This window comes from Dermacentor albipictus, chromosome 9, assembly GCF_038994185.2.
Source record: "Dermacentor albipictus isolate Rhodes 1998 colony chromosome 9, USDA_Dalb.pri_finalv2, whole genome shotgun sequence".
Lineage (NCBI taxonomy): Eukaryota > Metazoa > Arthropoda > Arachnida > Ixodida > Ixodidae > Dermacentor > Dermacentor albipictus.
The window spans coordinates 53,020,562-53,048,242 of NC_091829.1; the positions used below are offsets into that span (position 1 = coordinate 53,020,562).

Genomic DNA, 27,681 nt, shown 5'->3' on the forward strand with positions numbered 1-27,681 from the left:
CCCACCCGTGGTGGAGGTGAAGCAGACGTTAAGCATTTCCCATACGTGGGTCGATCCGAAGACAGTACAGTGCCACCCCGACCCGCGGCTGAGGTATAACAGACCTCCCAATACGTCTGCCGATCCCGAAGATAGTGCAATGCCGGCCCTACCCGTGGTGGAGGTGAAACAGACGTTAAGCATTTCCCATACGTGGGTCGATCCGAAAACAATACAGTGCCACCCCGACGCGCGGCTGAGGTATAGCAGACATTAAGCAATCCCAATACGTTGGCCGATCCCGACGATTGTGCAATGCCGGCGCGACCCGTTGTGGAGGTGAAGCAGGCGTTAAGCATTTCCCATACGTAGGTCGATACCGAAGACATTGCAAAGCCGGCCGACCCGCGGCTGAGGTATAACAGACCTTAAGCACTCCCAATACGTCTACTGATCCCGAAGATAGTGTAATGCCGGCCCGACCCACGGCTGAGGTATAGCAGACCTTAAGCACTCCCAATACGTCTACCGATCCTGAAGACAGTCTAATGCCGGCCCCACCCGTGGTGGAGGTGAAGCAGACGTTAAGCATTTCCCATACGTGGGTCGATCCGAAGACAGTACAGTGCCACCCCGACCCGCGGCTGAGGTATAACAGACCTCCCAATACGTCTGCCGATCCCGAAGATAGTGCAATGCCGGCCCTACCCGTGGTGGAGGTGAAGTAGACGTTAAGCATTTCCCATACGTGGGTCGATCCGAAGACAATACAGTGCCACCCCGACCCGCGGCTGAGGTATAACAGACCTTAAGCACTCCCAATACGTCTACCGATCCCGAAGATAGTGCAATGCCGGCCCCACCCGCGGTGGAGGTGTAGCAGACGCTAAGCATTTCCCATACGTGGGTCGATCCGAAGACAATACAGTGCCACCCTGACCCGCGGCTGAGGTATAACAGACCTCCCAATACGTCTGCCGATCCCGAAGATAGTGCAATGCCGGCCCTACCCGTGGTGGAGGTGAAGCAGACGTTAATCATTTCCCATACGTGGGTCGATCCGAAGACAATACAGTGCCATCCCGACCCGCGGCTGAGGTATAACAGACCTTAAGCACTCCCAATACCTCTACCGATCCCGAAGATAGTGCAATGCCGGCCCGACCCGCGGCTCAGGTATAGCAAACCTTAAGCACTCCCAATACGTCCACCGATCCTGAAGACAGTGCAATGCCGGCCCGACCCGCGGCTGAGGTATAGCAGACTTTAAGCACTCCCAATACGTCTGCCGATCCCGAAGATAGTGCAATGTCGGCCCCAACCGTGGTGGAGGTGAAGCAGACGTTAAGCACTCCCAATACGTCGACCGATCCTGAAGATAGTGCAATGCCGGCCCGACCCGCGGCTGAGGTATAGCAGAGCTTAAGCACTCCCAATACGTCTGCCGATCCCGAAGTTAGTGCAAAGCCGGCCCGACCTGTGGTGGAGGTGAAGCAGGCGTTAAGCACTCCCCATACGTGGGCCGATCCCGAAGAAAGTGCACTGCCCGCCCGACCCGCGGCTGAGGTATAGCAGACTTGTGGTACAATTGCGGATTTGGGGACATCTCACCGCGCCTTAGAGGCGTGCTCGCTCGCGGAATCAGTGACCTACTGCAAATCTGTTGTTGGAATTCCATATTACAGTAACTGAAATTGTTATTGCAAGAACTCCACATAAACAGCTCAGCTGGATATTGGGTTGTGATGCCAGAAGGTCGCACAAATCTGCGGTTAGTTTTTCTTTTTCATTTATTTATTAACCTGTAAGTAAACCCCTCTGCAACGTCTGCCTAGTACAGCCTTATTATTTCCCACATTTGCGCGAAAATGCTCACACTGCGACTGATATATAATGAGGAAATACGTGATAACCAGCGTATAACGTTTCAGAGCGCTTGTAGGGGTCTGAATGGCTTGGCCCTAAAACACTTGCATTCGTACCTAAGAAACACGATGTAACTAAACGTGTAATTATTTTTTTGTTGTTGTTGTTCTGAGGCACTTTTCGCTCACTAAAAAGGATTTCAAAACGGAAACTCGCTCATTGTTAAAGCGGCATCTGGTTTCATGGTAATGAAAGCAAGAGAATTCTCACCTCAAATATGGAATCCGTTTTGACTCTGATGGCAAGCGAATATAGGGTGTTGTCCGGCACAGTAAGATCTTTTGCTTTCTTCCTACTGTCGTAGATATCGTAACGTGTTTTAACAACGTACCATATGGCTTTTCCGCCAAATTCGGCCGCAATTCGCCATGCCTGCCCAATTTTACTTTTCCACTCCGCCCCTAATTTTACAGAGCCTCTGAGGAAGAAAGGAAGAAAGCCAAAGTTATAGGGACTGTAAAAGATGCGCAAATCAACATTAATTTTTTTTAATTTCGTTATTTCGCTTTTATAAGAACTGATAAAATATTTGCTCAAACCTCTATTTGCGTACTAGAAGACAAACTTGGGCGAGTCGGTGGTGATTCGTGTTTCGGAAATTAGCCGCGCAGAACAGACAAGGTCGTGTTCTTCTTATCCTTCGTCATTGTCTGTTTTGAGCTCTTAATTTCCTAATCATGATTCTATGTGCGTTGGTTCGCGCTAAGAAGTTACTTACCAGAACAACCCGGCGAAACCCAAGTCACGATGAATGTCCACCCACTTTCATTGAAGCATTGTCGTGACATACCCGTAGTGCTACCTCCAAAACGCTGCTGGGGGCTCCTGCCTCGTGCTTCTCACTAGGCACGTGTTGCAATCTAGCGGTGCGGCCGCAAAGTATGAGTTTGACGCGTACGCAAATGTGTTTTCACGCTCAATTGTCTCACTATATATGACGCGGGTTCTATTTCCCCTGTGTATGTCTCTAACGATTTCCCGGCAGCCTGGGTCACTGGGTAGTCTACGGTCCGTTGGGTAGAGCATCAGGCGACACACACGCACACGCACACACACGAACTTGGGTCACTGGGAGTGGTCAACTGATTATGTGCCGCTCTTCCGAGAAACACTTTGGCGTTAACCCGCCGTGGTTGCTCAGTGGCTATGGTGTTGGGCTGCTGAGCACGCGGTCACGGGATCGAATCCTGGCCATGGCGGCCGCATTTCCACGGGGGCGAAATGCGAATACATTGGTGTACTTAGATTTAGGTTCACGTTAATAACCCCAGGTGGTCGAAATTTCCGGAGTCCTCCATTACGGCGTGCCTCATAATCAGCAAGTGGTTTCGGCACGTAAAGTTCCAAAATTTAATTTTAACTTTGGCGTTAACTCGGGGCGCTCGGTATGTGCCACTGGGTATGTGCTCCTCTTCTTTAAACTAAGTAGGCGCCAACTTGGGTGGCTTGTTAAGTGCCACTCTTCAGTGAACTGCGTCGAGGCTACCTTGGGGTACTCGGTCTCTGTTAGTGGGCGTTTGCCGCGCTCGAGTGAACTTCGCACCTTGGCACAGTCGGCATGCGCAGCTCGGTAGGCACTGCATTTCAAAGAAACTCTTTGACGCCAACGTCGGTCACTCGGTGTGTGCTTCTGGGTATGTGCAACGCTTCAGTGAACCTGTTTCACGCCAATTTGCGTCCTCTGCGTATGCGACAACGGTTATATTCTTCTCTTCAATTAACCTCTGACACGAACTTAGGGCACTGGTTGTGTCGGCCACTCGGTATGTGTTCTTAAATGAGCCTTTGACGCTCACATGGTGTCGCGGCTAAGGCGGCGTTAAGGGCATGGAATCCATCAAGCCCTTCGACTACTGCTTCCGATTGCATAAAATGAAGGAAAAGGGGTTTTTCTGGCTTAGTTACATGGCTCCAGTTACGGAAACCTACTCAATGCTGGAGCAAGTTAAACTTTCAAGTTCACGTCAGCACCGTCTCTCCAATTCACGAAAAGTGTCCGCTTTTAATACCGCCGTCTTCCCTAGGTGAGTCCACTAGGGAACCTGAAGACTGTCCGGCAGCAAATCATAATCGTTCACTCTGTTGCGATACCGCGCTCATGCTCTCAACAATCCGCAACTCTGAAGAGACAGGTCTGGAATCTGTGGCGAGAAAGCAACCGGCGACACCTTGTTCGTCGTCGTTGCCCCCCTTCTTTCCATACTTTTCTCAGGTTTCTAGGTAATGCTAGGGTGAGCGCCTTACGTTGAACCCTTCGAAAGTCGGTGTCCACGCTGCGTTGACGCCTGGATAGCAGAGATGGTAGTTTTATACGTGGCGAATGTCAATTAACACCTTTGTGGTGTTGAGACGAAACATTGGGTCACTAAGTATGTACCACTGTGCATGTCCCGCTCTTCTAAGATTAACTGTGAACCCTTATGATTCCAGCTTTCTTCACTCAGCATGGGCTACTTTGTTACTCGGTGTATGCTCATGGTTATGCGCCGCTTTGCAGTGACAGCAAAAATTTTCTAAAATTTCTCCAGCGCTGCGCGGAATTGAACCCGTATCTTATATATGGATGCAATGATGGTGAATATGTAATAAAGTGGTGGCATGGAGCAGACGTTCAACACCGGTCTTCCAATCTGAAGGTCTGTTTCGAATCCTTGTCCAGTCCACTAGACTTTTCAAACTAGGAGCGGCGCTGCATATTGAAAAAAAAAAACCGAGGGCCAGTGGTGCTATAATGGTACAAGTGCAACCAAATTAGGACGGCGCACTAAGCTTAAATGAAGATGCTCCCTTACTAAAACGAGAATTGGCCTCTCTGCTGTAGCATTCCGCCACTACCACCCTTACCACTCTATTGATTAAGGCACATCCCTCGGACCCCAGCAACGGCGACACACCTGACCAAGGCGGTGGTCAGACCTGCCACGCCGCAGAAGTTGCTATGATTTGGATTCGGGCAGTCCGCCACTTGGAACTGAACCTGGCAACATTTACCACGTGAAACTTCTCGAGTTAGGCTATCTTAGCATGCCTAACTCGACATACATATATCTATCATATATCCATCCAAGACATACATATCCTTCGCGTTGTTTCGGTTATCATTCACCTCGCTGAAAAACAAGAACTGGTGAAGGTAATTTTGTGCTGACTAAACACCACGTTCTCCGCTGCTGATGTCTTCTAGATAAGAGAGAATACAGGGTAGGATTTCTAATTCCTAATGATATATCATGCAACTTTGTTAAATTCTACAGCCCTAACGACAGGGTAGCTGCCATTGTACTATAGATAAATAGGGGATTTGGAATCATGGTGACACTAGCAGACATTCCAACCTCCATTCATGATGATGAAGAAATAGAACAGTTTTATGAAGATGTTGAATTACTATTGCAAAAGGTGCAAACTCAATATCCATGGTCATGGACGATTACGATGTAAAAGTGTGTGGGGGGGGGGGGGGAGCGATGAAAGCTTGCAGACAAGCAACTAATTGGCATTGCAGCATCGAATTTATGAACACTAGAAGAGTGGTGCTGGTATAATTCACGAAAAGGAATATATTGACTCCCAATAATCAATACCTTCTTCACGAAGCACAGAAACAGAAAGAGGACCTGGAAAAGCTTTAATGCCGAAACAAGCAATAAAATAGATTTCATGCTCGCTGCCGATACTAGCATAGCGCAGGACCAAAGATAAGGGAGGGGTAAGGTTGCTCTCAATTAGAAGAACGAAAGAGCAGAATTAGCCAAGAATACGCAAATCAGCTTAGATGCTGTACGAGTAAAACCAGACTTATTTAGGCTGGTCCTCACTAGCAATTATGCGGCTTCAAAACAGGAAAATGAAGGTAACATGGAGATAATGGAGGTAACCCTAACTAGGCTGATTTCAGCTAGCGAAATTCAAGTTTGAGGTAGGGCTCTGAGGCAACCAAATAATAAGCTCTGTCAAGTACCAAAGGACCTAATAAAAAAACTACAAAGTTTGAAAGTGTCTAAGTTTGCAATAGGATACATAGTATCCACGGCACTGTCGAAACTGATAAACTAGAAGAAAGTGAGCGATATTCATGGTTATAACGTGGGAAACATTCAGCAAGGAATACGAGAGGTCTGCAGCATGAAATCGTGCCAGAAAAATTCCACATATGACATGCCAGAGGTATGCAGTGAAAAGTAACCAGGGTAATATCAACAATCTTGTTGATATAGTACAATCAGCAGAGGGGAGGGGGCAATTCGATACTGACGTGTACAGTACCCGGAGCCGCCACGCAAACTAAATTTGAAGCAGGGATCAAGTATTATTATTATTAGATCATTATTAGAGATGAAGTTAGAAGGGCCTTCTACTACTTGTACCGGGGAAAAGCGGCAAGACGGAATAACAGTCCATCTAATCAAAAATGGCGGAGATAATATATTTGAAAGGCTAGCGGCCCCTTACCTATAAGGGACCACTGGCTTTTCAGTTGAATTCGCGTAGCATGGAGTATACTCAGTGCCTGGAAGTGTGCCGATAGCTGGAAGAATGCCAACGTACTAATCTATACGAAGAACTACATCAAATAATTCAATTATAGGCCTACTAGCTCACTTTCAGTATTTTGTGGAAATTCACCAAGATAATTCCCAATCGAATCATGGCAACACTTGACTTCAATCAACCAAGAGAGCGGGCTGGATACCAGAAGATATATTTTACGATCGATCACGACCATGTCATCAAACAGGTAAGTGAAAAATCTGCACAGTGCAATAAACCTCGATATACGGCTTTCATAATTTATTACAAACGTTTGATTCAGGGCATATACCAGTAGTCATAGGCATCGAGTTACCAAGGAGTGCAGGAGACATACATCAATATCTAAAGAAATATCTACAAAGACTTACAACTACGTTAATTCTGCACGCAGTGAAAGAATAAACAGATATTTCAATGGCGCCGTTTGTCTGCAGAGCGACCTGACTACAAATCTACTCAGGCTTCCCCCTTTGTCGGGAAACAGCGAGGCTGTTGATTGCTAGGTTCTGGTGGACCTCGTGTCCGTGGACATGAATGAACAATTGTTCATGCTTAGACCCATGCCTAAGACACATATCCAGTGGCGGATATCCAGCGGAACATACATCAATGGGCAACACATCCCGTGACCCAAGTTGGCGTCGCACACGTTCACTGAAAAGCGGCACATACGGAGTGGAACATAGCCAGCCTGGCGGGAAAACGGTTACAGACAAACACAGAGAGACAGACGTGTTTCCATTTCGCGACACATTGGCTGGCGCGGGCAATCTGTCTCGTGCTGCACTTTGCAAACGCGCTGGCTCTCGCCAATCTGGAGACCACGAGAGGCGTTGGTGACGCGTAGGCTCTTTCACACCAGCTGCCGCAGAAAGGCCTCCCAGCTACGCTGGAGCCATCTCATGGGCATCGTCACCGCACATTTCTCCTCACGCTTTCATCATACCCTCCTCTTCCGCTTTTCTTTTGTCTCGCATCTTTTGTCCCCGACAGCGCATCGGTTTCGCTCTTCCGTCCTTCGTTGTGCTCGTTCTCTCGGTTACACCGACGCTCGCCGCTGGAAAGGGTGCCCCAGAGCTGCGCTTGAAAACTGCGCTTATCTTGGAAGCTGTGTAACGAAAGCTGGTGACTTGGCTGGCCTATTCCTGACATCAGCGCAACATGTGTGTCCAAGCAACATTATTAATGTTGTTTGCGGATCCTGGAAGCATTGCATTCTTTTTTATTTATTTACAAATACTGCAGGCCCTATTCGGGCCTAAGCAGGAGTGGGTACATACAATAACGTAAATTACAACTGCCAATTAGCAAATAAGAAGGCAAAAAAACATGTACATACATCATTGTAACACTATACGTAACAGAAATAAACATCAACTTACAACAGTGCAATACGTAAACAAATCACCATGAAAAAGCGTAATGCAAAAGAAACTGCTTTGATTGCGGCAATTTAGAGGTCAAAGAAAAGGTTATTTGAAAGATGAACGAACGATTCTGTTGTATTAGCGTTAACTACTTCTTGCAGTCGTTAACAATTGCAGTCGCTCGAGTGTAGTCTGTGGACCAAGGATGCATGTGCGCAGCCATTCGCTGAACAGCGGGGGCCGATATCATTGTAGTACGGACGTCGAACGAAATTGCGCTGAGTTAACGTGGACGCTGAAAGGCTGAAAAATACGGCATTCCTTCATGATTCCGCGTGTCTTTTCTCACCGAGCGACTTGCCTGTGACATCAATGGGAATTTCGGGGTGCGGTATACCTTATGGTGGCTTGTGTTGTTCGTCGGTCCCTCTCGTCGCTGGCGCAATGAGTATGGTGTACTTGCTTCTCCTTTCCACGAGCATCTAAAATCGTGAGTCTAGAGTATGTAGGGTAAACGTGTGCGAGGCAAGACACAAGGACAAGTGTAAATTCGGCCCATGTATAATAAAACTTCAGTTGGCATTCAGCGCTTGCGCTTTTCACTCGTCTTGTCCCCGTGTAACCTTCCAGTTGTACATTTACGATTATCAATTGCCAACTTGTCCAATTAGCCAGCCTACTAAGCATCTCAAAGCCATTGTTTTCCTCAATAAAGTTGTTTTCTATTTCTCCAAGGCGGCGCGGTCGCTTTGTGTTAACCTTCTCCTCCTCGACGTCTGCATGACCAACGGACCGGCCTAATATGACATGCACTCTTTCCCTAGCAAGTGATCACGGCTAGAGAAACGGTCTTTAGGAGACCTCTGTGTGTACTTTGTGCTCTCCCAGAAACATTTAAGGTGTGCTGTTCTCATGTAAAAGACCTTCGAGAGCAATGTAGCTGCACGCTCCCATGTTATGTAGAGTACTCAACATAACGAGTTAGCTGACTATAACCATACTCAGAAAAAAAAAGGAATGGTCGCAGCAACCATGCACGGGCAGCGTGCCCTTAGCCTCATTCGCCTACGAAGTAGCACTTTTCCTCAAATCTGGCTTCAGGTTATGTGAAACACTTGGTACAGAAAAGAATCATCTGAAGTAAATGTTACGCAGAAGCTATCCATAATGACTGCCAGAGTAAGCGAACAGCTTTCTGAATCCCCTGAATTATTTCCGAAATTTGTTTTGGCATCGTTTCTTCCCGTTCCTGTGCGGTCATTGTTGCATACCGTTGATACTGAGCCCGAGTCGCATTTCCAATTTCTGTTGCTATTCTGCCAGTCGTCGCAGCAGCATGCACGGCCACTGGATCACCGACACACAGAGTTAAAGCTCTTGTGAGACGTCGGCGCCTCTTAGACCAATCAGGAAACCGCCACCATTCCTTCTATCCCGTTGACCCAAATTCTCTCCTATGGCTCCACCTCCATGACAGCCTTCTTCTCTACGCCTCATTACTCTCTCTTTATTCTGTCATAGCAGACAGTCCGCCCGCCGGCATCGGGGAAACGGTGTAAAAACCAAAGAAAGCTATCCGCTTTTGTTTAAAGGTCTGTCGGTTCACCAAGAGCTTCCGCTGGTGCGAAACATTAACGGGAGCTTACGATTGGTCCTTGTTGTAGAGGAAAAGGCGAATAGTGAAGCCTACGAACAACTCGTCTGGCCCTTCCACTTTCAGCCCGTCTCTATACTGCGCGTCGTCCTGGACAAAATAGGAACGATGAATTAGAACACAAGCATATCACAAAACAAGCAATGCCTTGTAATAATAGACAGTTTTAGTACAGCGTACGTTGCGTACGTAAAGGCATTGCGTACGCAAGATCGCTACGTCCTGCAAAGTGCGCATGCGCCGAATGCAACACGAATGGTGCGTGAGGCCTACGCGGCTGCTGCGTATACGAACGCATCCGATGCTTGCGTGCGTACGTGGGGAACCATGCGTGCTGCTCTCATGGTTCTCGTTTGTTCGGGAGTGCACGAGACAAAAGAGATTGATATGTCGCGCGCCTAGGCGAGAAGGCGTCACAGCTAGGCATGCGCCATGGTAGCGGCGCACGCGTTATCAGTCTGTCTTTGGTTGTGCTTAGCAGCTCCGGTGCAGCGGTGGCGCAGAGGTAGAACACCCGCCTCGCGTGCAAGAGGTCCGTGGTTCGAATCCCGGTGCCGCGCAATTTTTCACCAGATACAAAAAAAAAATCCGCGAGTTGCTAAAATTGCATAAACAGGCCTGGAGTGTGGCCTAATCCCGGTGACCAGAACCGGTAACGTACGCCCTCACCAGAGCAATTTGGCCACCCTGGAGCAGTACTTGGCCACAAGCTCCTATATTAACACAATACATAATCCTAATCTATAAGAAAGGGGATGCCAAAGACTTGAAAAATTATAGACCCATCAGCTTACTGTCCGTTGCCTACAAAGAGGGAGAGAGAGACAAAGAGGAGGAAACCCAGGGAGGTTAGCCAGTGTAAGTTCCGGCTGGCTACCCTGTGCTGGGGAAAGGGATTAAGGTAATAAAAGGTTAAAGAAGAGGAGGCTGTGGGAGGCTGTGGCTTGGCTAAGGTTACGCGCAGGATGCGAAGCATACTAGCCTTCATTTTAACGCGACAGCGTTAAGGAGCTCGTGTCGCCGAAAAGCCGGTGTCGTAGGTGTCGGTGTCTGCGGCGTTGCACTTCATGAATAAATCGTTGTCGCGCCGAACGCTGCGATGCTCGACGCTCACCGCGTCCGATGCGGGGGGCGACGGCGCGAGTTGGAGCCTCGTTTCTCCTCTGTCGTGACGTCACGGTGTCACGTGGTATTGAAGGCGACAGCGCCGCGCCTGAGGAGCTGGGTTGAGCTCTCGTAATATGCTTCGCATAAAAAATAAGGAAATTCACGCAGTAACGCGAGTAATTGGAAATAGAGTCAGGAACACCTTAGACTTCCGTCAAGCAAAGGGCCAGGCAGGATTCCGTAATGGCTACTCAACAATAGACCATATTCACACTATCAATCAGGTGATAGAGAAACGTGCGGAATATAAGCAACCTTTATATATAGCTTTCATTGATTACGAGAAACCGTTTGATTCAGTCGAAACCTCAGCAGTCATGGAGGCATTGTCGAATCAGGGCATAGACGAGCCGCATGTAAAAATACTGAGCGATTTCCATAGCGGCTCCACAGGCACCGTAGTCCTCCATAAAGAAAGCAACAAAATCCCAATAAAGAAAGACGTCAGGCAGGGAGATACGATCTCTCCAACGCTATCCACAGGGTGTTAACAGGAGGTATTCAGAGACCTTGATTGGGAAGAATGGGGGATAAGAGTTAATGGAGAATACCTTGCTAACTTGCGATTCGCTGATGATAGTGCCTTGCTTAGTAACTCAGGGGACCAACTGCAACGCATACTCGCTCACCTGGACAGGCAAAGCCGAAGGGGTGGTCTAAAAATTAATCTGCAGAAAACTGAAATAATGTTTAACACTCTCGGAAGAGAACAGCAGTTTACGATAGGTAGTGAGGCACTGGAAGTGGTAAGGGAATACATCTACTTAGGACAGGTAATGACTGCGTATCCGGATCATGAGACTAAAATAAGCAGAAGGATAGGAATGGGATGGGATGGATTTGGCAGGCATTCTCAGATGATGAACAGCAGGTTGCCATTATCCCTCAAGAGAAAAGTATATAACAGCTGTGTCTTACCAGTAATCAAGTACGGGGTAGAAACCTGGAGGCTTACGAAAAGGGTTCCACTTAAATTGAGGACGACTCAACGAGCTATGTGAAGAAGAATGATAGGTGTAACGTTAAGGGATGAGAAAAGAGCAGATTGGGTGAGGGAACAAACGCGAGTTACTGATATCATAGTTGAAATCAAGAAAAAAAATGGGCATGGGCTGGACATGTAATGAAGAGGGAAGTTAACCGCTGGTCATTAAGGGTTACAGTCTGGATTCCAAGGGAAGGGAAGCGTAGCAGATGGTGGCAGAAAGTTAGGTGGGCGGATGAGATTAAGAAGTTTGCAGGGACAACATGGCCAGAATTAGTACATGACCGGGGTAGTTACAGAAGCATAGGAGAGGCCCTCGCCCTGCAGTGGACGTAATCAAGCTGCTGCTGCTGCTGCTGCTGCTGCTGCTGATGATGATGATGATGATGAAAAGCTCCGGCGTTCAAGCTGGCACGCGCTTTCATTCCTGTTACGTAGAACCGGGCAGTTCGTCCACCGCTGTTAAGTTGATGCCTAAATAAAGCCTTATTGTTTTCGCTCCCCCTTTGCGCCGTCCTTCCGTCAGTCACGACAAGTTTCGCAAAATGTCGGCGTTGAAGGCGACCACGGAAGGCTGTACTTTTGAATGGCGTACGATTTGGCTTTGCTGCGAGAAGTGAACGCACCGAAGCCATTTCCGGATCCAGCACGTTGGGAATTCATAGCAAAAAAATATGAACTTTGTTTTTGAGAAAGTATTCAGTGTACGCTGTTCGCGCGAAAGGCTCGGCCTCCTGTTGGCGCACTTCATTGCAAATGACCGTGCCAGCGTCAGAAAGCGAGTACTCGGTTCTTATTTTTCTCGATATGATTACTGTATTGACGGTAATAAGATTAGTCTCTTAAAGACCTAAATATAGTTCTGCGTTACGTGAATGAGCCCACATGCAACATAACCTTGGTGAGATCAACAGCGTCGATAGTTCGACCGATGGTTCGACGTATGGGTGGACGCGGCCAACGCGTTCCCACGCGGCCAGCGTCTAACAACACTGGCCAGCTTACGTGCGTTGGAATTTCGCAGTACTAAAAGCCCTGACGTGACACGCGTTCCTACGTTCCACAAAGCGCTTGCGTGCTGCGTACGCATCGTCATGGCGCAGTACTAAAGCTGTGTAGTAATTTAGGTGGAGATGCGCGCCAACACGCGGTGACCAATGTTGCCTGCCTAGCAGTTTCGCCGCTGAATTGAGAGATCTTTTGCGATGCATAGCGGGAAAGCTTGTTTATTTGTTTGTAAAGCAAACCTTGTTTATTTATTAGCAGGATTTATTTGGAAACGATAAATGCTGCATGAGTTGCGCGTTGCCCACGCCCGTTGTTCGCAAGATCGGCTCGATGGAGGTTTACAGGGTCTCCGATGGCGTCCACGCTATAGAGACCCCGCCACGCCAGATAATAAATGGACACAGGGGAAGCGCGACCATACCTGGATAAAAGAGAAGGAATTTTTCTGTAATTTCAATTACTACCCTGTAGCTTAGCCTGTTTTCTGGCAGTTATTGTAGTTTGTGACAGCCTCTTTTTTTTGTTGTTGAACAATACGTTTACGCCCATAGCCGCACTAAAATGCGCTTAATGATAGTGATATTTTACATATTTTATTTTAAACGCGAAACCGTCGCAACTGGAACCTGCGTCTATTGAACGTCTGTTGCGAGCAACCAAAATCACTGTCAACGCTGCCGGACTACTTGCCGCGGTAACACAAGTGCAGCAGCCACGCGCCCACAGCTCTCCCTTCATAGCTTCACAATGTTGCCCACCAGTGTAAAGGCTGACTGGCGATCTTGTGCTCTTCTTCCCTTTTCAGGTCATTGTTCATTATCTTTGTCTTCTGCATATAAAACAGAACACAATTTTCCACCCCACTCTTAGACTTTCTCTGTTAAGGTCCTCAAGTGTTCGTTGTAATTCGTCCCCAGTGTTGCTGAACAGCACAATGTCATCTGCAAACCGAAGATTGTTGAAATATTCTCCGTTGATCCTCACTCCTAAGCCTTCCCAGTTTATTAGCTTCAATAATTCTTCATGATTATGTTGCGCTTGGCGTTACACTGATGATTTCAAATGAAGGTCGGGGCGTGGAGATACGTGCGTACCTAAAATCGTCAGAGCAACATTAAGCGCAGTATAATCGTGAACGTCCACAAACTAGCCCCCTTTATTGCTTTACTACTTGGATACTTCTTTCAAGCATGCAGTGGGTAGCATTGGAGAGATTATGTGTCCTTGCTTGACCCCTTTCTTTATACGTATCTTTCTAGTCTTCTTGTGGATAACCAACCTATCTGTGGAATCTTTAAGTATTTCCCAATGTATTCACGTATGTCTTGAGTACTCCTTGATTATCTAGTGCCTCTAGGAGTGCTGGTGTCTACCGAATGAAATGTCGTTTCATAACCTGTGATAGCTATATAGAGATGTTGATTGTACTGTGCAGATTTCTCGATTACCTGATTGATGACATGGATGTGTTCCATTGTAGAGTATCCCTTCCTGAGCCCAGCCTGTTCTCTTGGTTGACTGAAGTCAAGCGCTGCCCTTATTCTTTTGTAAACTATCTTGGCGAATATATTATACATTACTGAAAGTAAGCTAGTGGATCTATAAAAACTTTTGAATTCGGTAATATCTCCCACTTTGTGGATTAGTACAATGTTGGCGTCCTTCCAGTTCTCTGGAGCATTTGAAGTCGTGAGATATTGTATACAATGGTCCGCAAGCTTTTAAAGCGTGATATATCCATCTTTCATTAGATTGACTGTTATTCCATCATTATTGCTGCTCTTCCCCATGTCGTATCTTGGGAGGCTCTTCTAACTTTAGCGTTAGTTATAGAATTAGCCTATCTATATTGTTCACTGCTGCTTCGAATGAAGGTAGCGTGGCTCCTCTGGCTACTTTACAGGTCAGTATAGAATACTGCCACTGCCTTTACTACATCCTCTAAATTACTGTTGATATTACCTTGCTTATCGTTGAGTTATTACAGCTTGGCTTGTCCTAGGCCAAGTTTTCTTCTCACTGATTTCATGCTGCGTCCATCTTTTACGGCTCCATCAGTCTTTCTCACGTTATAATTTTGAATATCCCTTACCTTCTCCTTGTTGAGCAGTTTAGATGGTTCTGCGAATTCTATTTGATCTCTTGAGTTGGACACATTCGCAATTTTTGCATTCTTTGTTAGGTACTTTCTTACTAGGGCGAGCTTTCGCACTGGTTGCCTTAGTGCCTTACCTCCCACTCCGATTGCTGCTTTTGAAGACAGTGTATTTAATGTTTTGTTCTTTACCTCTGTGTCCTTTTCATCCCTCCGTTCGAAGGCTGCATATTTGTTTGCGAATACCAGCCTGAATTTGTCTGCTTGTACCCTTACTGCATCTAGGTTGGCGTGTTGCTTCTTGACTAATTTTACTTTCCCTCTTGATATAGAGAGAAACGCTAGACATCAGTAACATTGACCTCTGCATTTTACTCTACCTAACACTTAAACATCCTGCACTGTGCTGGGATTGGCACAAAGTATGAAATCTGTTTGATTTCTTGTTTCACTATTAGGGCTTTTTCAGGTCCTCTTCCTGTTGCTACGCTTCCTGAAGATGGTATTCATTATTCCGAATTTATTCCTTTACGCGAATTCTGCCTTCATTTCCATTGTCCCTAGAATCGATACCGTAATTCCCCATTGCTTCCTCACCAGCCTGCTTTTTCCCCACTTTTGCATTGAACTCGCCCATGACTACGGCATACTGAGTTTGCACCATTCTTAATTGTAATTCAACATCTTCATAAAACTGTTCTAGTTCATCATCGTGACTGGAGGTTGAAGCGTAGGCTTGTACTACTTTTATTCTATACCTCCTGCTATATTGCGACTACTGCTACCCTCTCATAAATGCTGTTGAGTTTGTCAATGTTGCCCGCTATGCCCTTACGGATTAGGAGTCCTACCCTGCACTAGCTTACAATTATACTTATATTTAAATATTACATTTCATAACTTTGTCTTTAAAATATTACCTTTTTACACTACCGCACCACTTCTCATGACAAACTGGCCTATAACCACTGTGTTCTTGTTCAGTTCCACAAAGTTGGCGCACGCAATTTTTTGGCAATACCGCAGGCAAGTGGAAATAATACGACCTTCACTCGAAAGAACAGACTGGTTGGCTATTTGGTATGTCACCGTGCACAATTCAAACCAAACTAAGCACGCTTAACTAAATAAGGATGGGGTAAAGCGCTGTGTTCCGTCCGTTTTGTCTAGCTGCTTGTGGACATTTTTCACTGAACTGTGCTCGATGGTCTCCTACTGTCTAATGATGATGAATACCATCACAGCAAGTGAGCTCAGAGCCGAAGTATTTCTTCCATAAGGCTTGGCGTTTGTTTTTTTTTACGAAAGTTTCCAAGAACGAGCACATTAAGAAAGCTGAAGCGCAGTGTTTAGAAATGTGTAACTCAGCATCAAAAACAGACATCTTAACTAAACCTGCTAGAACTCCTGAAGCGGACAATTGTAATCTATAAATGTTACGGTAAATCGTTACACTGTTTACAAAAGTTTTGCGAAAATCTGTCAGGATATGAATGATTGGTATTCATCAGAGCGGCCTAAAATACATAAATCGTATGCAGTTTACAGAATTGTGATGTTGCTTTCCGTTGCTGAGTTACAGAGCTGTAGTTTTGATACTATGACTCCTCTTTCTTTTAATTTTGAATTTTTCAGCAACATTTGTAAAACTAGACGGCCTGAATAAAAGCTCTGTTTCCAGCAGCCACTACATTTTAATGTTTTCTTCGAAATTCCGCAAGCCTAATCAAGTTTGGTGCAGAGCTTGCCGGTAAGTTTGGTGCAGAGCTAGCCGCCCCACTGAAGCGCAAAAGGCTGAGGCGCGACAAGTGCAAAATGGGGCGCCGGTCTGTCCCCTCCTTGGCTGACCTCCACAGAAGACGATCGAGTGCGACGTGAAAAATGCGAACTGGGAATCGCTGGCTGAAACAAAAATACAATGATGTCCTCTTCTATTCAAGTGATGTATACTCAAAGGGACCGTTATTCCATCTCTCGAGGTTACTTTTCATAACTCTTAGTTACTTTCCATTCCATAACTGTTGGCGCTTTACAGCTAATTGGGTGTCGAAGGGCGCGTCTCTGTCTCAATTCTGTTAGTTAGCAAGCGTGCCGCCACATCCCACCATCTCACGAAAGCACTCGCAGAACTCTCCTTGACTAAAGCCCCTTAAACTTCGTAAAGTAGCAGCACTCTCCTCCTCCGCCTTCAGGCCTCCTCATTTCTCCTCCCCTTCAAGCTCCCTCCTCGACCATGGCGCCGCCTACACCACTCGAGCGTAGCAATGGCGCCAACATGCGCTGCTCGCCACTCCGTTGACCACGGAGGAAGGAAACTCAGGAGAGGCCCTGACGTGAGTCTTTGTGAAGCGAAAGTGAAGCCGGAAGTTAGCGTTGCTTATGGCGTTGCTCCACCTATCGGGCCAGCTCTCCTCTCTTGTTTAGATTTCTCGCAAAACCACGCCGCGCTGCGCGCAACCGTGCAGCTCGGACCCGAGCGCTCTGCAGCAATACTAAACAATCGTTAACACGTTAGCATGATTCCGCCAAAGAGGGCAATATTTCCCGCGAGTATTCCTTCGTCCGTTGCCATTGTCGTGGCGAGGTACATTGCGCACGGCGTTGCATGCGGGTTCATTTCACAAACTTTAGTCGCTCTTGTCCCACCTGGCCACAACAACATCCGGTAGAGCATGGTCCAGGTAACGAAGCGCAACAAAACACGGAGACCAACGCAAACCTGCCCGCACGGCGCCTTTGCCAGGGTACGAAACCTACGGAGCAACACGTGTGAGCGCGCAGAACAACTACAAAGCCGCCATTGTAGCCCGATAGGCGGAGCCACTGCAGCAAAGAAATAAAAAAAGCAAAACAAACGAGAACCTACTACGTCATTGCCTTCACACTTTTCTGCTAGCGCGCGGAGGGGGTAGGGCCTCTCCTCAGTCTCCTTCCTCCACGCCGTTGACGCTTCTCGAGTGAAAATGGCGCTGAAGCACGACGCAGGGGTCCACGTGATGCTATTAGGCCAATAGCGATGCGACGCGGCGTCGGCTAGAGCGCCCGAGGTGGAGGCGTCATTCTTCAAAGCGTGGCGCTACTTTACGAAGTTTAAGGGGTTTTATTCTTAACCGCTTCGCTTTAAAAGTATATCATGCAGACCCCACGCACTGCTGTGATTCGAGGGTGGCGAAGCTTCGCTAAACCGAGAAGGCCACAGGGCGCAGTTGCGTTAGAGATGCGTGCATCGGAAGTCGGTGATGAACGCGCCTCGCAATTGTTAGCCAGAGCGGCGAAGGCAACGGTCACCGCGCCACCACCAACCGTAGCACGCAGTAAAAATAATTTACGCCTTTAAACGCAATGTGTAAATTGGTCTGCAACTCGCATCATCGCACCCTTCGGGCGTAAGGGTGTGAGTTAAAAACCGATTAACATCCTTATTCACTTTTAATGGTGTAAGTTACTTTATCACGGGTGCAACAGTGTTAGGCAGATTTACACCCTTATTTACCTTCAGGGGTATAGATTAATTTACCGGGGGTGTGTGGTGACGAGACATAAACCGATTAGCACCCTCGTTCACTTCTGAGGGTGAAACTTATTTTGACGGCGTACGTGAACCCTCGTATGCACGAAAGCTATCGCGCGAGAGCGCGTGCGTGTGGTGGAAACGTCGCGCTTGTGCATTCCACGCGCTACTGCTTGCACGTGCTCTCGCGTGCACGTGGTGCTACGAGTTATGACACGTTCAGCGATCGTCTCAAAGAGCTCATCGGCAAAAGCCGTTACGCGTGCGGTGTTTTTTCTTTCTTTTTTTCACCTTCACGCTTTATTATGCTGGGAGACCGCTGTCCATTTTCTTCCAGTGAACTGTTCGGCGAGAAAGCAGAAGCTTTAGCAGTAGGAGCGGGCAGCAGCACAAGATATGCGGTCAGCAAAGTCCACGAGGGCTCGCTAGGGAAGTATCGCATTAAGCCAAAGCGAGACGGGCGCTGACTGTCTGCCGCTTAACGCGCACAGAAAAATGCAAGCACGACAAGCAGACAAAGAAAAGAAGCTTTATGTCAGAATATAGGCGCGAAGAACGTGAGAACACGGCTGCGCTATCAACGATGTTTCATTCCCACCAGATCCTTTCTTTGTGAGCGCCAACCTCTGGCTCTCCGACTCGGCTCTTCTGACCAAGCAAACTTAGATGTTTTCTTGGCGTTCTGCTGAAACTGTTTGTACAGGACATGCTCGCGACATCAAAACGCAAGCTGCGTCCACGTGTGCGACATCGATCAATACCAGATGTGGCGGCGAGTCTTTACGCGAAGCATTCTTAGCATACATACCATGCCGCACTTTGCAGACCGTCGGATGCGCACAAGTGGCAGTTTTTCGTTAGGCCAATGAGGCCGGAATCAGACGATCAAATGGTAGTCAACTTACCAGCCATCTTTCGCGTTGTACTTATCGGTGCGTACACCACTCTTCGCAGTTCTTTTCGAGGGCAAACATCAAACGTCGCCTTCTTTATCGTCCAAACGCTCCGTCGACGTCTAACCATGCCTACTTGAATGAACAGCCGCTTGCATTTTGACCTATAGTGTGAATGGCGGGGTGCTCAACCTAAACGTTGCTTGAGATTGTGCGCTGCATACATTGACGATGGAAACAATTGGGCCCATGGCATTTGGGTTTATGGCATTGCACTAAAGGATGCAGCTGCACCAGATTGTCGCTTCTTGGTTAATCGGTAACAAATCAGTGGTAAATACCGCTTAGGCAATCTTAGCCATTCCGCAGAGCCTATAATTGTTCAATTTTCCTTTAACAGTAACCTCCGAACAACATCTAAGGAGAAGATGCGTGCACATGGTAGTTAGCGGATACGATGAGAGTCCCAGCACGTTGCCTCCGAGATCGACCACATTTAATGCACCTTCATTGTGTTTGAACTGAAATATCGACTTGAACAGCAGATGAACGATCACATCCCCGAGCTTCCGCTTATATAATTATATGGTGCTTAGCAGATGCTGTCGCCTTTGATTGGCGCCGGCTACTGCTTTTTACATACATATATTAAAAATAAATCGCTTAAACGCCTTTAAAGGAAACGTCACCTCCTATACCACAGTAACATAAGTAAACACGCATATACTGTTTCAAGCGTAACAGACCTCCTTAACCGGCTCCTTCGGCCCTATAGCTATTGCAGCAGCTAGATGAATTCCAGTCCGTTGGGTGTTTACTCTGGCACTATAATTGATCGAAGGTTTAACTATCTAATAAACTTTTATGTGTCCGCCTCCCAGTGTGTGCTATAGGATCGTATACCTTAGGTTCTTCTGCAATGAACCTTGCTTTCCATTTTCCACATTCTTTAACGTACAGCGCATCGCTGTTATCGTTCGCCTCCTCAATTTTTCTTCATGCCTGTTTGTAGAGAGAGAGAGAGAGAGAGGGAGAGGTAAACGCGATGAGAAAGGAAGTGATGTTAACTGGATGAGATTCCGGTTTGCTACCCTGCACGGGGGGGGGGGGTAAGGGAAAATTACAGACGGAATAAGGGAGAAGCAAGCATCTGTACAGCTTACGTGATAGAAATAGTGGTGTCCTTCCTTGTGCATGATGTCGAGCATATATTGGAAATACTCCTGCGGCATGTCGTTGAGCTTGAACTTAGCCATGTCTACTTCGGTTTAATATAGAACAGTGCGCGAGTTGAAAAACTACCGAGGAGCGTTCGGGGCTGAGTAAACTCCGCTGGCTATTCTGGGAGGGTTCTGAAAGCAGCGCTCGCGCTCCCTTGGCAACAGCACACAATCGGGCAATTTTTCAGTTTGGATGAATGGGCATAGCTTCTCGAGCTCCGTAGGTTCGTTCAGAGCATTGTGCAAGGTTAATGTGCGGCAGCCTCATAAATTGACGCTAACTCATGGTACTTGACGCTGCCATAAATTTTGTAGCTGCGAATAGCTCGATCTTTCTGCCGTACTTCGAGCGCCAAATTTACTGATCGTTCATGGCCATAATGATGTCACTTCTCGTCTTTGCGCATTAGAACCCATGATACTAGTATGGCACTAGTAATCAGTATTATTAGACTATAATGTCTCCATTTTCATTTATGGTGCAAGGTGTAGAACTTCAAAAATCATCTGTCTTTCTTTCGTTCTTATTTACTTTTTTTATGATTTCTTCATTTATCGAGAAAGAACGCTCTGACCGGCTTTCACAGAGCGGAATTTGAAAACATTTTGCAGATAAATGCACATTATAGACTTTGTTCGAAACAAAGGTCTCGTACAGCGGATAATTAAACGTTGTATTACTGTTTCGCTTGTGCATTGCGTTTTAGCAAAGCGATCACGTGCCTTCCCGGCCATCAGCAAGACACAGACACTTATCACGCGCCCCACACGATCTACACTGTAAACAAAAATTTGCCTGTTTCGAAATTTTCGTGGGTTTTTTGCCCCAAAACTGTCCATCCCTGAATGTTTACTCCCATATATGTGACAGTACACCTAAATAGCGCCTAATTTTACTTTTAGTTCCGTCGTGTTCTAATGCCTTTTTTGTGTCATTTATTTAATTTACAGAATGGCTCTAGGAATAAAATAGAGTTGAACTTATTCTATGACTCCTTGATGGCACCAAGTTCAGCTACGGTGTGTACGAAAATGCGAAAACACTAATCAGAAAGGTGCGACGGTGCGTCAGCGCGCTCAGTCGCGTACTGTTAGAAAGAAAAGCTGCTTTCACTTGCCTTGCATAACAACGATTTAAAAGGTTTCTTACAATTATTAGACTAATTGCCATGACGATCGCTGGATTGATATTCGCGTCGAGTGTGTGTGAAAACGATAATGCAACAACATGAGTGATATAATACGACCACCTTTCCAGATCGCTACCATTGATAAGACAAAGTGGGCCTAAACACAAAAATAATGCACTCTTCATCCGTGACAGCTATTCTCTTTCCTTCGGTACACCGTGCAAGGGATCGTAAAATAAACGTAGGGAACTAATATAAAATGCTACGAAATGGAGACACCATAAGAACTCAAGCAGGGTTTGGGCACGGGCTAGATGGTATTCCATTGCAAACATCACTTACATCGCGCACATAGACAGAGGGACCTCAGTTATAGTATGTATTTCAAACATAACACGATGTTTTATTATGAATCGTCTAACGCGATTACTTCCAGGAACATCTATGTGTCCTTAACGCATTGGTATGCCTGAAGGTTTAATTTTCGACATTCCGCTGCTACTCCTTGAAGCAACCCTAGTATGTCCGAGCTGCATCAAAACAAACTTGAAACTGAAGCTTGAAACTTGAAACCTCAAACTTGAAACGTGAAAGCTGCCCAAACTGCGACCACTGCTACGTGCCGCAGTACTAGCGAAAATATTCTGCCTCTGGCAAATATATATGGCAGAGTGGCACACTAGGGCCTCCTCCCTAGCAACCAGCAAAGGGAGATCAGCCTCGATGGACTTTATTCTGGATCTTTAACGCGACCTTAGATGGGGCTACACTAAGAGTATGAACCCTGGTAGAATTATTACACGACACTAGCCACCAACCCAAGTGCGCTGATCTCTCATTAACCACCATTCATCACACCTCTATATTGTAATCACCGTCTTCTATAGCGCATTCGTTTCCTGTTCTCTTTACTCAGAGCACAGCTGCAGGTAAGGTCGTACAAGTTGAGGCTAACCTCTAGATAAGTCAAATTTCTCCTCGTCGTCGTGAACTTAACCAAGGCGGCCATCATTAAGCGCTTGTTATGGTACGCTTGAAACCCTACGATCCTAAAGGCGTCTTCTTCGCCTTCATTAAAGAAAGACGACGAGCATTCCTTGAGCGAAATACAAAACTAAAAATTCTGGGGCTTTACGTGCCACAATCACGATCTGATTATGAGGCGCGCGGCGGTGGGGTGCTGTTGGTTAATTTTGATAACCTGCGGTTCTTTAACAGGCGCCAATGCACGGTACGCGGGTGAATTTGCCTTACGCCTCCGTTGAAATGCGGCCGTCGCTGCCGGGATTCGCTCGCGCTATCTCGTGCTTGATAGGGCGACGCCATAGCCTGTAAGCCACAACGACGGGAGCTTTTAATGAAAGAGACGAGAGAGAGAGAGAGAAGGAAGGAAGGAAATGCAGGGAGGTTAGCCAGGCTAAGTCTAGTTCGCTAACCTACACGTGGGATGGGTGCATCTTGGGCTAATTGGTGACCAATCTTTAACGGAACGAATCCCAACACTCCCTACGTCTCACTTACGTTCTCATCAACCTTTACGGTGTTCACGTATACAGATTTTAAAGCACGTGCATACTGTGAGCAGTAATTTCAGTTGACTGTTCGTAGACGTACGCAGTATTATAAACATGACGGGGGAAAAAATACTGCGCACTTTCTTCTGAAGGCGAAATTACGTCAGTGATGGGAAGTGCCGCGACAACGTTATACAAGATATTAAAGAACGTTACGCAAACTTGTCAGGGTACGGGGATGCATACGTTCTGCTTGACGATAAACCTCATTTCATTTCCAGCCGAGCTACTCGGATTTATTTTACGGCAAAGTATTCTTTGCCTCATACTAAGCACTTTGATGTAGGTAGGTAGGTAGTTAGGTGCCCGTATCGCCTCATCTCGGGCGGCTTCAATAAAAGAAAAGGGATCTCTGGGCACAACAGTGCGATGGTCTAACTACCTGGCGACAATCACACGCACGATTCTCTCGTGCAAACAGGCGACCCGCCACTATGTCGCATATTAGCCCCCGCCCTTCGCATCGGCTCCATTGCGTAGGCGGAGATAATACGGGCATGGCTGGGCCAGCTGCCATACCCCCTAGGTAAATGGTAGATGCATCACGAGCGCCCATTTCTCTCCTGGTGCTTGGTAGACCGAATACCGAGAGGGAAGAAACAAACGAAAAAAATGTAGCCTGCTTCCATGTCAACGTCTTGTTTTGTTTCTTTTTTTACTTTCTCTGCAGGCGTCAACGGAAACTAACGCCGCCTGCATTAATTTTTTTTTTTCAGATTGTTTTCCTCTTTGAGATGTTTTTACAACACCCTTCAGCTTCTAATTTTCTTGCAACATATGTGCAATGCATCTGTGTGAAAAGTTAAATTTTTATGTTCAGAACGCGCGAGCCAGCATGCCATGCCATACGCTTGTTTCGCTCAGGCAAAACATAAGTAGGTACGAAAATGTGGTTTAATCACTGTTTTATTAGCAACCTATCGAACAGCAATACAATACACAATACAATAATGTAGAGCTGAATATCCCATTAGTCAGTAAAAATGGACGCATTCTGTACTACGATCATACATACCTAAGACAGCTAGCTTCCTAGAACTTCTGTATAGAAAATTGTTACAGAGGCCACCTTTGTTTGCTGCGCACAACATAACTCTACCAAAGCAGTTTTTATCGCAACAGTTTTTTGTGAATGATAAAAAGGATATCAAGAGCAGCACCTCCTCATTATTAGCCTCCCAGTATTAAAAAATTCCCTTTTATTTCTTACAACGGGTATACTTGCTAGAGAGACAAGCTATACCCAGTCAATTTCCTGCATAACTCTCCTTGTGCTAATGTGCCGAAAAATATTCAGCAAATTATATTGAACATGCTTATACTCCATTTTTCATATGTGCCTTTGTTTCGCAATACAATACCGAAAACTTCTAGGGTTTCATTCAGATGTGCAACAATGCGAAAAAAGGTACCAATACGAATTTCCTCGCGAGCTTATTGCAGAAGTTTCTTAAAATTTGCAATACACTTCAATTCAATTCAATTCAATTTTATTTCCCAGAAGCATCTGGACGACTTCCCGGCTAAAGGCTGGACAAAAGGCGCAGGAAGCCGTTACTAGGCATAGCGCACAAGTCACATAAAAAAACCAGGTATAATCGCAAGCAGTGGAATCAAACACTGTATCAGTTTAAGAAATCAGTTTTACGAGATACGCCAAAGATCAGCAAATTAAGTATTGAAAGAAACAAAGTTGAGAACAGGTAACGAAAAGACACAAAGTTGAAATTCATCTTCAAGTGCACTGTACGCAATCAGTAAGCATGAAAACACGAAATAAAAAAAACAATATGACTTACAGCACGATACATAAGCAATCGCAAACACTCTGTACATAAATAATACACAATAGGCCATAAACATGGTATCAAACCGAAAGGTCACTCACAATGCGCTGGATCATTTATTTAGTCACAATTGCACAACATATCTTCGAAGCTGCCTTCTACTATATCCAGCAGTATTTTCGTGCTTATTAAGTGTTAGGAGAACATTGTGAGCCAGTGACTGAAATTTGTAATTCGTACGAAAATGTGGCATCGCCCACATATCAGTGCAGCGCGTTTTAACAGTCGGCGAGTAACGTTGTAACGATGCCAGAGAAGAGAGGTAATTAACAATTTTAGTTGATGAAAAATTAAACAACTGCAATAACCGAAATTCATACACTTTATCCACGCGAAGTCAATAATGCTCTAGAAATGCTTCTTTGGTGGTAGCTGTGCGTTCAAGATTTGAAATTTGTCGTATTATTATTTTTTGTATGGTAACAATCTTATTTATATTAGCTTTAGTTGTGGTAGCGCAAACCAGGTTGCAGTAGTTTGTGTGAATAAATCAGAGCGTAGTAAATTTGAAGCTTTCCTTCTAGTGGAAGAATACTACGACAGCGCGATAGTACCCTTGTAACTGCAGACAACTTTTGACAAAGAAATTCGATGTGAGTATCTCATTTCAAATTTGAATAAAAATATACTCCTAGAGTTTTGAGGTCACTGACAATGGCAACAGGCTGGTGTTCATCGCTAAGCTGATGAGACGAGGAAACCTTTTTGTTTTTTGCACAGAATATGATGGCCTTCGTTTTAGTTGCATTAATCCTGAGTTTTTCTTTTTGGACCATAAAGACACCTTATCCAGAACTTCATTGCATTTCATAATTGTTTTATCTAAGTTAGAAGCACAGACAGTAAAAGTGGCATCATCAGCGTGCATCATAAATTTAATTTCGGTGTCTATCAGGACAATGTCATTATTATAAGTATTGAATGAAAGTGGACCCAATACGCTACCCTGAAGCACTCCGTGCGTGACGGGTGAAAAAGATGATTTGTTATCGTTAATAGTAACACATTGCTGTCGGTCCCGCAGGTATGACTCAAGCAAGGCCAAAGGTTTCCCGCGAATACCGTATTGTGTAAGCTTTGTCGTAAGAACATCGTGGTCAATGGAATCAAAAGCCTTACTAAAATCTAAAAAAAGACCTACTGTATAGAATTGTTGTTCAATGTTTCCTAGGATGGTTTCTTTTAGGGAAATAATAACTCCCTGTAGACCTTCCCGCTTGGAATCCAAGTTGAGACTCTTTTATCACATTTTACAGGTCGAAGAATTTCGTTAATCGTGAAAATATGTTTTTTTTCCAACCCCTTAGATAAAACAGGTAGAACAGGACTTGGTCTGTAATTCGATGCATTGTTTTTTTCTCCCCCCTTGTATATTACTGATGCCCAAGCCTTTTTCACGGCATCGGGAAAAATTACAGTCTCCATCACTAAGTTAAAGATGTAGGTAAGTGGGGAGGTGATGAACGGCAAAACATGTTCAACGGGTTCAACTTGGATGTTAGCGATATCTAGAGCCTTACTATTTCGCCATATCATAAACGTGCTTTGGATTTCATGTTCGTTGGTTGGTTTGAGAAATATACTGTCAACAAAATTGCTATATTGTGTGCTGATGTCTGGTGGGCTATTATCGGCTACATTTACATTAACAAAGTGAGTATTAAAATAGCCTGCAAGCTCTTTGCCTTTAAGTTCATGGTTGCCAACAGTTAATGTTTCGATAGAAGGCATACTGGTATTACGACCGAGAACATCATTTAATTGTCTTCCAAGCAACATCAGGGCGTTGCCGAGTAATATGTCCAAAAATGTGTTGATCATAGTTTATCTTGGATCGCCGCAACTCTACGCTAAGCTGATTTCTAAATCTCTTAAATTGTTTGAGTGTTTCTTTCTGAACGCGTCCGCAAAAAAGAATGATAAAGGCGATTTTCACTTTTTATCATGTTTATATGTTCTTGAGTCACCGAAGGCTTCCGTATCTTTTTGTATACCTTCATCGTCATGAGCGGGAAATGTCGTGCGTAAATGCGCACAAAAGCCTGCAGGAATTCTGTGTACGCATCATTTACATTGGTTTTATGTAATACAAATGACCAATCGTGGTTCATGACGTCTTGTTTAAACGATACGAGCCTGTCCTGGGTAAATCGCTGAATAATCAAAGGCTCAGATCTGGCATCCCTTTCCGAGGAACGAGAGGAGTAAATAAGAAAGATTGGGCAATGATCGCTTAAGTCCGATGCTACTGTGCGAGCACTGCAGACGGTAGAGTCAATATCGGTAATAAGAAGGTCAAGCGCAGTAGAGCTACATTGTGTGACTCGGGTTGCAGTGGTAATTAAATTGACAAAGCCGTATGAAGAGAGCCTGGTGTTGAACTCACGAAAAGACCAATCTTGGTCCAAGATATTTAAAATAAACTCCCCACCACAAACTAGGTAATAGTTGTCCTTACTTATGCAATCTAGGAACTGTTAGAATAAATCTAAAGAACGCAGCATATCTCCTGTCGGAGGGCGATAGATAACGGAGATAATTTGCTCTTTGCGTACCAGAGTAAGAAATTCATAGTCGTCGGTGATTCTGGTAAATTCTGAAACCATTTCGCATTTTTTTCGATCTGTAACGTAGGTGGCAACTCCACCTCCTCGTTTATTATTCCGATTTATGTAGAAAGCATTGTACCCGCTTGACTTAATATTTGCGAATCATTTTGATTCCAGGTCTCCGATAACATGATTATGCTGAACTTGAAAGAAAATTGGTCCAAGAAGAAAGCGATGGAATCA

At 45.7% G+C, this 27,681-nt stretch overlaps 2 protein-coding genes across 2 annotated transcripts in view; one reads left to right on the forward strand and one right to left on the reverse strand.

The window, feature by feature from the left end:
* Positions 1-20,494, reverse strand: part of LOC135918293 (uncharacterized) — a 58,599-nt gene extending 38,105 nt beyond the window's left edge. Inside the window, exons 1-3 of the mRNA XM_070525713.1 lie at positions 20,282-20,494; positions 9,452-9,549; positions 2,116-2,323 (exon numbers count right to left, since the gene is read on the reverse strand). Coding sequence (XP_070381814.1) covers positions 2,116-2,323; positions 9,452-9,549; positions 20,282-20,374 — 399 coding nt within the window. The 5' untranslated portion in view covers positions 20,375-20,494. The remainder of the gene's footprint in view (positions 1-2,115; positions 2,324-9,451; positions 9,550-20,281) is intronic.
* The window catches only part of LOC135918290 (uncharacterized), a 343,130-nt gene that overhangs the window by 229,974 nt on the left and 85,475 nt on the right, over positions 1-27,681 (forward strand). The window lies entirely within an intron of this gene.